Source organism: Onychomys torridus, chromosome 2 (genome assembly GCF_903995425.1).
Source record: "Onychomys torridus chromosome 2, mOncTor1.1, whole genome shotgun sequence".
Taxonomy (NCBI): Eukaryota; Metazoa; Chordata; class Mammalia; order Rodentia; family Cricetidae; genus Onychomys; species Onychomys torridus.
Genome location: NC_050444.1, coordinates 80,763,387 through 80,776,424, shown reverse-complemented (window position 1 = coordinate 80,776,424; position 13,038 = coordinate 80,763,387). Strand labels below are relative to the sequence as shown.

General features: G+C 43.9%; 1 protein-coding gene across 4 annotated transcripts; it reads left to right on the top strand.

Annotated features, from left to right (window-relative positions):
• The first annotated feature begins 98 nt into the window (after positions 1–98).
• Positions 99–11,689, top strand: Cdc26 (cell division cycle 26). Of its 4 annotated transcripts, XM_036179542.1 has the most exons (5): positions 100–183; positions 2,011–2,118; positions 2,779–2,917; positions 3,498–3,618; positions 10,550–11,689. In XM_036179542.1, the coding sequence occupies exons 4-5, from the start codon at positions 3,538–3,540 to the stop codon at positions 10,724–10,726; spliced, it is 258 nt and encodes an 85-aa protein (XP_036035435.1). In that variant the 5' UTR covers positions 100–183; positions 2,011–2,118; positions 2,779–2,917; positions 3,498–3,537; the 3' UTR covers positions 10,727–11,689. The 4 variants fall into 4 exon arrangements, with proteins under 4 accessions (XP_036035437.1, XP_036035438.1, XP_036035435.1 ...); XM_036179544.1 differs by lacking the exon at positions 2,779–2,917 and having other exon boundaries at positions 99–183; XM_036179543.1 differs by lacking the exon at positions 2,011–2,118.
• The last annotated feature ends 1,349 nt before the right edge of the window (positions 11,690–13,038 follow it).

Genomic DNA, 13,038 nt, shown 5'->3' with positions numbered 1-13,038 from the left:
AGTTGCCAAGCGTCTGCTGGCGTCGAGGGGCGTGGCCTCATGAGCGATCAACTCAAGCTCGCGGGAAAAGAGGCGTGTGGGAAGAGAGGCGCAGAGTATTCTGGGAAGTGTAGTTGGGGCGGCGCAGCGATGGCTTCATGGTGGGAGTTGAGGTTCTGGGAAGCTGCAGAGGCCTGAAAAGAGGTAGGTTCGCGGATTTCGACTGTAATCAGGAGCGAACCGAAGGTCTCTGCTCTCCTGCGGGAGGCCTTCCATCATCTCGAAGCCGAGAGCTGTGTTGCCATGGAAATCTCTCCCTAGACTAGTGCAGCCTTGGAGCTGGTAAAGAGGATTGTACAGTACGGAAGTCCTCCCGGGGGCCCCTCGTAACTGGGTGGCTCCGCAGCGATTTTGGGCTTCAAGAAGACATTAAATTCTAAGAGCCTTCTAGGACTAAAAGACGTGGCGGGGGATCGGCGGCCTAGTTTGTTATTGGTTTACTTGTTTACAACCTATTCTTTGTGTTCTTTGAGATAAAAAAAAGAGTCCAGGGAGGCGCCAGGGAGAGTGCATACCAGCAGCCCTCGCTCCCCTGATTATTGCTAGGCCATCAGAGATAAGGTTTCTTATTTTAAATCCTTACATGAAGATTGTGGGGATTGCCAAAATATTCGTGTTTGCTGAGCTGGACAGACTCACTCCCGCTCTTAAGTTTCTTCCCCAAACAAATGCAATTCTCGGAGCACTTCCTCTTTGAGTGCTTACTAAACGCCGAATTATGCGCAAGGAGCGAATTCTATTTTAGTCATCCAAGTCACATGACAACCGAGTACAGAAAATAAATTCTGGTGAGAAATGAAGCTAATCCGTCGTTCTGGAGCCATAGTGTAGCAGGATTATTAACGTGGCGGGTGGAGAGCAGTTCTTTTAACCCGCACTCAATACTGCCCTCTAGTGGCGAGGCTTTCAGTTTGTATACAAGTAGAAAACTTTTCTAATTATTTCTTCCTTTTCCTTTGGGACTGGCTTCCTCTTCCATTTCTCTACTTAGGGATCTGGTAGAAGGTAGTATCTGATTTAGAACAAAGCAGTTTGAAATGTCACGGGCCAGTGTTTTGTATTGATTATATCACCCCTGGCTGTGCTAAGCCTCCCTAGAGAAGGGTAAATGTTTCTTCATTTATATACATCGTAGTCTTTTGTTTGATTCTAGATGCATACAATAGTAATTTACATATCCACACTATAGCGGAACTTTCACTTAGATCATTATCTTTTAACTCTTTTCTCTAGTGGTCTATTGTAACTTTTATAGGTGGCTGACATTGTTAACTAAACTGTTTGCTTATATTTTACAAAACTGGGATAATTTTTCAAGCTTCACAAGCCTTCTGTATAATAGTAATATAAAGAATGGGAATGTAGCATGTTCAGTGGGTAAAGGAAGCAGTACCCAGCCTGACATCCCACATGAAAGAGAGAACTGACTTCCAGAGGTTGTCTCTGGCCTCTGTTCATGGGCTGTAGGCTGCGTGCTTCCACCAACATCCAATAAATAACTAAATATGATAAAAAAAATTTTCAAAAAGCAGAGTTTTTAAAGTTACTAAAGAGAAATAAAAAAATAATGGAAGAGTCTAGGACTCAAGAAAAGTTAGTTTCACTTTCTCTAGTTGGATAGCTCAGTTTATTCCAAAACTTGTTATCTGCTAATTGTGGGTACTGCGGAGGACATAAAGATGACAGCTTCAGCAGGCACTAGGCTCCACTTAGTTTTCTGTTCCAAAACAAACATGGGCTTTGTCATCACAAACATTCATTTGCCCTATGAAATGATTTTTGAAGTCCTGTGGCCTTACTGGGTTCCTATCTGCCTCCCCTTCAAATTCCCACAGGGAGTTGACATTCCCAGCCACTCCCATGCAGCGCAGCCTGGGCTAAGTGCTCATGCAGTGCTGTTGAAGGCCCTCCCAAAGTTCTGTCTTTACACTAGACTGCCATAGTCTGTTGTCTTGTCTGTGTTCCCCACAGGTTGCGAGTGATTTTAAATGTCTATATCTCGGCTCAGCAAACATCTGATTAGTGAATGATTTACCCATATAGGATCTGGCTAGATCTTGTGGATAATCCTGTGAATTGGTAAGTTTGGTTTTCATGAGATTTAAGCCATGGTTTTAATATCCAGGAGTGGTCACAGTCTCTGATGATGTTCACAGAAAGCAGATTGAATTTATAGCTTGTCCACTTTCCCTAACTATGTTGAATTAAGGTGAGATAGTTAACCATTTTCCCATTTTTCTTTTGTGTGTATGTGATGGTGAGTGTGGTGTATTCACATGTGTGTACACCTTGAGGCTAGAGGATGTTTCCTGGGTGTCCTGCTCTGTCCCACTCTGCCTTACTCCTTGAGACAGGAGCTCTCCCTGAATCTGGAGCCAGGCTGGTAGCCAGCAAGCCCCTGTTCCTCCATAGCTCAGGGTTATAGGCCTCTAGAAGATCATGCCCAGCCTTTTTTTTTTTTCTTCTTGAGACAGGGTTTCTGTGTAGCCTTGGCTGTCCTAGAACTTGCTGTATAGACCAGGCTGTCCTCAAACTAAGATTCGTCTGCCTCTGCCCCACAAGTGCTGGGATAAAAGGGGTGTGCCACCATTGCTTGGCTCCGCCTGTCTTTTTATGTGTGAGTTGGAAATTGGAAGTGAGGTCCACATGCTTGGGCAGGAAGTGCTCTTACTTGCTCAGTCATCTCCCTAACTCCTAACTTTCTTCCTTTTGTTTCTTGTTTGTTTTTGTTTTTTTCAGACAGGATTTCTTTGCTGGCCTCCAACGCCTATGCTCAAGTGACCCCAAGCAGTTGGGACTGTAGTCACATGCCACTGCCCTCAACTAATTTCTTTTAGCTAGTGTATTTCTTTGGAGGTTTTTGGAGCACGAGATTAAGGTGATTGTTGGGGGTCATGCTTGGGAGCTCATAGCTGGAAGGGTTTCAGGACCTGAATCTGGGGAGCCATGCTTGGTTTCTGACCTAAAACTCTCAACAGAGAATACTTTCCGTGCTGCTGTATCTGTGGTGTCCTCTGGGTTTTGAATGAAGCATCTCAAAAAGTATTAAAAAGAAAAAGACAAAAACAAAACCAAAAAACCCAAAAAGATTGCTGCCTAGATTCTCTACTGGCATTTTGCTGGTTTTGTTTTTAAAGATTTCATTTTTAATTTTGTGTATATAGGTTTATGCACATGAATGCAGGTGTCCAAGGAGGGCATAGGCATCTGATCCCCTGAAGCTGGAGTTACAGGCAGTTATAAGCTGGGAATTGAACTTGTGTCCGCTGCAAGGGCGATATTTACTCTTAACCAGAGAACCATCTCTTTAGCCCCCAGCAAAAAACAGATGCTTAGAGATTTTGAAGTCTATGCATGAGTCAATGTCCCGTTTATTTTATTGTTTGTGTGTACAAGTTCATCCGTTTGTAGCTGAGACTCGACACCTGAAGTTTTTCCTCTCTCGACATTTTTAACAGCCCATAGCTCCCTGGGTCTGACTCTGCTGCTGATTTCAATATGCTGCGACGAAAACCAACCCGTCTGGAGCTCAAGCTCGATGACATTGAAGAGTTTGAGAGCATTAGGAAGGACCTGGAGGTAAGAATTCACTTTCCAATTCTTAGGAGTATTTCAGATAGTAATTACCTCCGGAACCTCAGACTCTATATACCAGCGGCCTATTTCAAATCTACTTGGGTGCTTTACAGGCATCTCAAAACAAAAATGAATTTCCTATAGCAAAGAATTTGGTGGCCCAAAACAACAGAAAATGATCCTTTTTTTTTTTTACATTACTATTTTATTTGTTTATTAACTTTTTCATGTATTTTGTTTTTGGCTTTGGTTTTTCCAGACAAGGTTTCTCTGTGTAACAGTCCTGGCTGTCCTGGAACTCACTTGGTAGACCAGGCTGGCCTCGAACTCACAAAGATCCACCTGGCTCTGCCTCCCAAGTGCTGGGATTAAAGGTGTGCACCACCACTGCCTGGCTTTCATATATTTTGGTCATGTTTTCCCCAGCCCCAATTCCTCCCATACCCTCTCTACCTCATTACTCACCCAACTTTATGTTCTTTCTCTCTCTCAAAAAACGAAACAAATCCCCCAAACAAGAAACAAAAAAGTCCACAAAAATACTATTGAGTTCATTTTGTGTTGGCCGCCTACTCCTGGGCATGGAGTCTGCCTAGCAGTGTGATTGATATACCCACTGATGTTGGAGCTGTTAGAGAAAACCGACTTTCCCTTTGGCAGTTAGTGTCAGTTGCAGCCAGCTTCTTGGTTAGGGGTGGGATCCTGTATCTGTCTACTTCTCCCTCAGTGCTGGGACCCTGTCTGGCTTGAACCTGTGCATGTCCTGTGTGTGATGCCACAGTCTCTGAGTGCATATGTGCATCAGTCCTGTTGTGTCTTGGAGTCATCCTTCTTCACCTCTTAACAATCTTTGTGCCTTCTCTTCCACATAGATCCCTGAGTGTTGAGGGAAAGGGTTTGAGGAAGACATTCCATTTATTACTGAGTGCTCCAAAGTCTCTACACATTGTCCAGTTGTGGGTCTCTGTGTTAATTGCTATCTAGTGCAAGAAGAAACTTCTCTGACGTGACTGAGCAAGACACTGATCTATGGGTATAGCAGTATGTCATTTGGAGTCATTTTATTGACCTGTTCCTTTAGCAGAATAGTATTATGTTTTCCCTTAAGTCTGTGACCTATCTAGTCTCAGGTTTGTGCATGCTAGGCAAATAAATACTCTACCAACTGAGGAACATTACAGCCTGTCAGCATTTGTTATTAACTTGGAGTTACCATTATTTTCTCCTCAGTGCTGAAGATTAACCTAGGACCTTGTGCATGTTAGGCAGATACTCTTACTGAACATTCACCTGCTCCTTGCAATCATTTGGTTGTTTATTGTAAAATCTTTTACATTAGGAACTTCGATTAAAGAAATCCTATCCATGTTCTTTACCATTGAATCTAGCCTGCAGTGGGGTACTGTTTGTATTTTTTGTTTTTGTCTGAGACAGGATCTCACTGTGTAGCCCTGGCTGGCCTGGGAACCCATTATGTAGACCAGGCTGGCCTTGAACTTGCACATTTGCCTGAGTACTGGGATTAAAGGCATACCCACACTTGGCAGCTGTATATATTTCTAAATCTGGTGTTAGATTTTACAGTATTAGATATCTATTAATAAGAATAAATTCTTCCATGCCTTCAGGATGAAGTCCAAATTCCTAAGCATGGTACATGAGGTCCTTTATGACCTAGTCCTTGCTCATCTCTCCACTTTATCTGCCAAGTTATCTTTAATCTCAGTGCTGTGTACTCTGCTCCCTTCCCACCTACCTCATCTTGACTTGACCCCTTCCAGCCCCAAGCTGGCTTAAGTTCACTCCCCACCGCAGATTGACCTCTTGTAGGTAGCACCACTCTCTGCTGTAACTCTCTGTTGGGCGGTTTTCTCCAGCTGGGCCAGAAGCTCCCTGAAGGCAAGGATTAGTATATTAAGCACTGGACTCTTTCCAGAGGAGGGCTCCCTACAAGCCAGTTTGCATTTGCTGCTCGAGGAGGTACTTTATTCAGATGGTGGGGACATTCCATCTTGCATGTACCCTGCATGGAATTAGCTTTACATCATTCATATGAAGACTTAGGTTTCTCTTGCTCTTCATTCCAGCAACTGTAGTGCTCATGAAGTATCATCTGTTTTTCGTTCTGTGTATGTATGTGTGTGTGTGTGTGTGTGTGTGTGTGTGTGTGTGTGTGTGTATGGAAGTTCTGTCCAGTGCACCAGTTCTCAAATAATGGACACAGAGGCTTAATACTAACTATAAATGCTCAGCCGATAGCTCAGACTTATCACCACCTAATTCTTACATTTAAATTAACCCATATTTCTTATCTGTGCTCTGCCACGTGGCTCATGCTTGTGACCTCATTTTCTGCCCGTCCTGCTTCCTCGGTGGCTGGCTGCCTCTCCCTGAGTCTGCCCTTCTTCCTCTTGGCATGCTCAGTTTGGCTGCCCCTCCTATATTTTTTGCCTGGCTACTGGCCAATCAGCGTTTTATTAAACCAGTTCAAGTGACAAGTTTTTACAGAGTACAAAAGTATTCCACAGCGTGTGTGTGTGTGTGTGTGTGTGATGAGAGTGTCCTCATGCCATGGAACATGTGGCAGCTGGAGCACAACATGCAGAAGTTATTTCTCTTCTCTCGCCATGTTTATTCCTGGGATTTGATTCAGCTCAGGCGTGGCAAGCAAGTACCTTTACTCACAGGGCTGTCTTCCAGCCCAATTCTTTTCTGCTTTTTAAGAATTCATATTGGTAGTATATTAGTAAGCATAAGGTTTTGTTCTTTTCGTGTTTTTAAGACAGGGTCTCACTGTGTAGCCCAGGTAGGCCTAGAATTCCTTGTGACCTTTCACCCCAGATTCCTGAGTGCTGGGATTGTAGGCATTCATCTTCAGTCCTGAAAAGGATGAATTTCAAGAATGGATCAAATTTTAGTGGTGAGGAGTCAAAAATGCTGGCCCAATGGACTTTGACTCTGCAGAAGCAGCTCATTGTTGAGTTGGCCTTTCCACAGAGGGTGGTGGGTTTGGTGTCCTTGCAGCTCAGGAGAGAGGGACACTCTTGGAATGAATAAAATGAAAACAGTGGGAAAGTGGCCCTTCTTCTTTCTGTCCTTCCCAGAGTCAAGTAAGTAGCCCAGGCTGTCCCACCTCTCCTGCCCTGCCTCTCAAGGACTGACATTATAATTGGGCACTCCTTCCTATGCTTGGCTCTGCTCTTTCTTCCTTTCCTTTCCCTTTTTTGGGTTTTCAGGACAGGGTCTCTTTACATAGAGACCTCTGTTCTCTGACCTCGAACTCACAGATCCCCTGCCTCTGCCTCCTGAGTGCTGGGATTAAAGGCATGCACCACCATGCCCAGCTCTGGTCTTTTTTAAAAAATCTTTGTGAACATTTTGACTACATGTGTCCTCACCATGTGTATGCAGTGTCCATGGAGGCCTGAAGGGGGCATCGGAACCCCTGAACTGGAGTTACAGATGGCCGTGACCTGCCATGTGGGTGCTGGGCACTGACCCTGGGTTCTTTGCCATGTATGTGGGTGCTGGGCACTGACCCTGGGTCCTTTGCAGAGCAGTAGGTACTCTTTCTTAACTGCTGAGTCATCTTTCTGCCTCTACACCTTGGGATTTCATTTTGTCACTAAACTTGTTTACACCTCAGGAATAGTCTGTAGTTGTTCATAACATGAAACTTGTAAAATGATTTCATTCCAGTTAAGTATCCTCAGAGATCCCTTTGCTTCTTAAAAGTAGTTTTCATAAAGATTTTTGGGGGTGACCCTCTAAGGTCGCTTCTTTGTAGTGTTGACTAATTAGAGATTAACAGGAAGTTCAATACACGCACAAATGCACACACACAATTTTATTTATTATTATTACGTATATGATGTGGGTGAGTGAGGGTGATCATTTTCCACAGTGCATGTGTAGAGGTCAGAGGACAACTTTGTGCTGGTCCTCTCCTCCCCCTGTTGAGGCAGGGTCTCTTCCTGTTTCTGTTGTATACTTCAGGCTAGCCTGCCCATGAGTGTCTAGGCTGTCTCTGCCTCCTAGCTTGCTGTTAGGAGTGCTGGGATTACAACTCTCCACCATCACATCCAGTTTTGTTTTATTTCTGTATTAAAAAAACCATGGGTTCTGGGGATTGAACACAGATTGTCAGGTTCCTTATGTTGTTATTTAAAAGGTAACCACAGGAAATTTCGTATTTGGGGGCATTTTAGATTTTGGATTTTTAGCTTGACCTCTGTATCCAATGCATAATATGTATCCAATGCATAATATTCCAAAATCTGAAAAAAAAAAATTGAACCCCAAATACTTTGGGTCCAAAGCATTTCGGAGAAGGGATCCTCAGCCCAGCCTTATTTGATTAACTCTAGTACATTGATACTGGGATTTGAGGGGTCACAGTTCACCAGTAAGTGGTGTAATTACCATCATAATTTACTGAGCTGTGCTCCTGGTAAAGAACCGTAGATAGAGCATTATCATTTAATGCCATCTTTATAGTCAGGGAGTGGTGGCTATGGGAATCTGCAGTCACTTGTGACTTAGAGCAGGACCTCTTTTGTGAAAGAACGAAGTCTAAGTCTTCCTCTGTATCTCCCATTCAAGTTGAATTGGAAAGGTCGAGTTCAGTCTCCAAACAGCCGTAAAGTCAGTCTGGTCTCCTGCGGCCTGACTGAAGCCATTGCTGCTATAACAGGAGGATTAAGGGGCGTGAATCAGAAGAACCAAAGCCCTGATTGGTTGGACTGTATTGATCTGACCTTTGAAGGTACAGCGGAGAGCACAAGAACACATTTGGAGAAGTAGGGCATACTCACAAATTGTCTGGTCTTGAGAAAGCCCCAAACAAAATGTTCATGGGCCATGGTATTGTTTAGATAGATCAGCATTTGCTCATCCACGCAAGGTGGATAGGCAGAGTGGAAGGAACCAAAGAGCCCTTTCTGGGAAGGATGCCTTATGCTCATTGACTGAAGATTTTTGTTGGTGACAGTAAAATACTATTCAGGAGCATATGCTTTGACCTGTAGAGCAAGACTGAAAGAAGTATTTGTGCAGACAGTGGAATAGAGAGGATCTGTCCTTATGACTTGTGCCAATTATCATACAGTCGATTCAGAAATAACACTATTCATTGGCATCATTTTGACATGGAAAAGGCCTTTTTGAAGAAGATGTTATCCGCTGGATAACAAGGAGGCCGGGGTGGAGGTGGATCTGGTGGCCTTTTTAGGTTGTGAAGAAAACTTTGGAAGTAGCTTTGGTCATGGTGGCAACTTTGGCAGAAGACGAAGCTATAGTGATGGAGGCGGTGGTGGCAGGGGTTGTCATAGGAAGCGGGTGGCGGTGGCAGCGCTGTGAGATTTGTAAGCAGGGTCAGGCTGTGGAACCTAAGGCAGACACGCTAGTGGCTGAATGCATGGCGGCTATAGGGAAGGGAATTCGGCAATGGTGTAACTGATTGCAGCAGTGGCGAGAACTCCATGGCCTTGGGAATCAGTCAGATCAGAGAGCCATGAAGTGACAGTTTGAACGAAGGAAACGCAGGCAGTGTGGTGGAGGGATGTAGCACGCTTCTTTTGTTGGTTTTTGAGATAAGGTTTTACCATGTAGGCCAGGCTGGCTTTGAGCTTGTAATAGTCCAGTTGAAGAGTTCTAAACACAGCAGAGAAGGGCTTTCATCCTTAGGAAAGAGTTAATCAGGAAAGCTACAGGTTACTTGGGGACAGTCCAGCCAAATGCCTTCAAGAAATCGTAGGAAATCAGCCACAGAGGGAGTGACACCCATATCAGGAAGATTTCTGCAGCGGAAGCAGGAAACCCTTCTTGTTTAGGAGGTCCTCAGCCACAAGTTGAGACAAGTGTAGCCACTGTTGATGCAGGGTGGTGCCAGCTGGATTGACAGCAAGGTCATCTGTCTGTTGTAGGTTTTCTTTCCCTCGCATTAGACTTATGGCTCATTGAGTTGCAGTAGTGGTCCCAAGAATAAAGAGGAAATTTCCAAAAAATTCAAAACAAAACCAAAAGCAAAACAGGGGCTGGGATATAGTTTGGTGGTAGATTGCTTGCCTACCATGCATGAGGCCTTGGGTTCAATCCTTAGCATCATCAATAAACAAATAGACAATTAACTTACGAAATGGAAAAGCCAGAAGGAAGCCCCCAAACTGACACCTACCCCAGGTAGCATCGTCTCTTCTTGTGTTACCATAGTTGTGGGGAACCAGTCAGGCTGTAGGTTTATTTTTTATTTTCTGGATTTTTGAGACAAGGTTTCTCTGTGTGACCACCCTGACTGTCCTGGAACTCACTCTTTTTTTTTTTTTTTTTTTGGTTTTTCGAGACAGGGTTTCTCTATGTAGCTTTGCGCCTTTCCTGGAACTCACTTGGTAGCCCAGGCTGACCTTGAACTCACAGAGATCCACCTGGCTCTGCCTCCTGAGTGCTGGGATTAAAGGTGTGCGACACCATGCCTGGCAAGGCTGTGGCTTCTTGGTGTCTACGAGTCATGTCATTTTTCACTTGTTCTCATTAAAAAGTTTCCTTGAAATACCTTTTGTTCCCTATATCCACTATCTCCAACTGCAGGTTCCTGCAGGCCTTTGTACTGTACCCTAAATTCCTCATCACCTTTTCTTTGTGTCTCTTTGGCATTGTGGACCTCCCATTATAACCCTGAACTCTCTATGTATATAATTAATAGTCTCCATGCTCATTGCCTTCTAGACTGTGATATTCTGGAAGGTAGGGTTACATTTTCTAAGATTGCATGCCTGTATCCTTCTTGTAACTATCCTAAACTTGGGATATCAGTTTATTGTTTATTAGCCCCTAACCTTGCCCCATACCCAATACCTGTGTATGGTAAATGCTAGATTAAATACTTGCTAATTGAAAGAATGTTTTTCCTAATTTTTTTTTTTTTTTTAACTTTCAGACCCGTAAGAAACAGAAGGAAGATGTAGAAGGTGTAGGAACCAGTGATGGAGAAGGGGCTGCTGGGCTCAGCAGTGACCCCAAGAGCCGGGAACAAATGATAAATGATCGAATCGGTTATAAACCCCAACCCAAGCCCAACAACCGCACATCTCAGTTTGGAAACTTTGAGTTTTAGAGATGGATTCTCTTGCATGCCAGACCCCAGGAATGGAATAAAATGATGGCGGAAATACAGAACAGATTTAGAGAATTAAGTGTGTACAACCAAGCAGAATGTTTTCTGTCTCCTGCAGGGAGAAATAATGTCTGCGTGAAATTACTGCTGTTCAACTTTCTGATAAGCTAGGAGCCAAATGCTGGCTGTTTCTGGAAAATTGGACTGTGGAAAGCTTACCTGATTTTTGTTTTTAAAATTAAATATATTTTTGGAAAAAATGTGAGACATCCTTAAAAGTAGTAGCAATGAAGTCCCCAGCTCTGAGAGGTAATCGCCATCAGAGGTGATGTCCTTGTCTTTACAAAAGGACCCCAAACCTGGACACTTGGAGTTGATCCCCTGGACTTTCACTTCACTTGTTTATTCAGTATTTGGTGCCTGCTGACCATCCTGCAAGCAATAGAGATCCCAGATGAGTGTGCTCATGGCTGTAACCCTGCACTTGGAAGGTTGGAGTTGGAGGCTAGTCTGGGCTACAGAATAAAGTCTTGTCTCAAAATGTAAAAAACAAAACAAAACAAAAAAACCCTAAAAGCAGACCAAACCAAGGCAAAGACCCCTACCCTCATGGAGATTGGATTCTAATGAACAAACTGTCCGAGTCAAATCCACTTACAAAGGCTTTATACAATGAGGGAAACACGAGCATTTCGAACAGGACAAGAGGTACTCTAATTCTTCTTCCCTTGGGACTTGCCTGAATTCCTGCAGCAGGAACCCATGAACGCTGGACACCTTTGCCCCATGCCCCATTTTGCCATACAATTCAGGGACAGAACCACCAGTTGTGGAAGCCAGAACACCTGGAATCAAGTTTCAAAGAGACTCCTTAGCTGGGTTTACCCAGGCTTCTGGATAGTTTGTGAGTGATGTATACGCGAAGGTAGAGATAAAGGGGAATGTGTAGTTTCCTCTTCTTGCTCCATGCCTTTTTTTTTTTATATATAACAAAACTTTTATTCCAGTTTTATTAATGACCCCTAAGCCCTGTCATCTTACTGTCTTAAAAAAAAAAAAAAAAAACAACAACAACAATAAAACCCGAGACACAGGCTGTAGATAGGGGCTCTTTATTGCAGCCTGCAAAGGCCTTACAGAGGGCAAAGAGAAGACTGCCTGCATTACTCCTTCCCTCCTGCAACTCCCCGCTAGGATTTCCCAGTTGTTTTCGTGCCTCTGCATGGCTTGCCTTTTGTACTTAGCTGACATGCAGAGGGCTGTGTAAGACAGTGCCGAGTGATTCATGCAGACACAGTTCCTGAGAGGGTACACCTGAGTTTGCAGACGTGAACCAGAGCTCAGCCATGAAGTGGCAGGCAGTAGATTTGAACCCGGGCAGTCTGCTTTCCTAGCCCATGCTTCTAAACAGCCTTTAATATGTTGCTTTCCTAGTGTTCCTGGCTGAAAGCAGTGTGTGAAGGATAGAAGTTTCTATTTTTAGGTTTCCAAGAATTTCCATGCTGTTTTATGAACAGAATAAGAGTAAGAGTTATTCATCAGTAGACTAGGACTTACTGCAATTGCTAATCTTTTTTGAGCACAACTACATTATGTTTCAATTCTGTATTCCTTAGGATCTGTTCATTTCTGGATTACCAGTGCCCAGGAGGTTATCCAGGTGCTTGTAAAGATTCTGACCTTATTCAGGAGAGTGACCTTTCATTTTCCTGAAGTTTTCAGGGACAGAATAACTAGTAGATAGTAAAAACATAATATGGGTTGGATATGCCTGTGTTGTGTGGGGCACCTTATCCATATTGCTTTTTAATTTAAATAGGTAGGTGCTATTACTCCTTTGTGTGTGGGAGTGTACACACTAGGCATGCTACAGATTGAACCCAGAGCCTTAGAAAAGCACACTTAGGCAAGCACTCAACCACTGAACTACACACATAGCCATTTGTTTTTGCAGCAGGGTCTCACTGTTAGAAGCCCAGGCCAAACACTGCTCAAGTTATGCGCTCTCTATCTCCATCTTCATAGCTGGTTCCGAGATCCTTGCTGCTACAGGGAGAGACATGCTGTGGAGCATCCGTAAATACAATACCCAGATGCCAGGATTCCATTGCTTCCCTAGACTTACAGATCAGGTTGCTACACTCCAGGCCATTAGAGGGCTTCTGGTGGGGACACATCTGCCACCTGTATGTGCCCCTCCTCCTCACTTCCCCTATATCCAGAGTGGTACATTTCTTTGGAATTCTCCCTTCTCCTTGCCACCACGAATCAGAGATAGCCTGACTGGTGCTGAGGCCTGAACTCTCAGACCT

Coding starts and splice junctions, on each gene's coding strand:
- Cdc26 (XM_036179545.1), top strand. CDS start 3,538: ATGCTGCGACGAAAACCAACCCGTCTGGAGCTCAAGCTCGATGACATT. Junction 3,619..10,549: donor GCATTAGGAAGGACCTGGAG/GTAAGAATTCAC, acceptor TTTAACTTTCAG/ACCCGTAAGAAACAGAAGGA.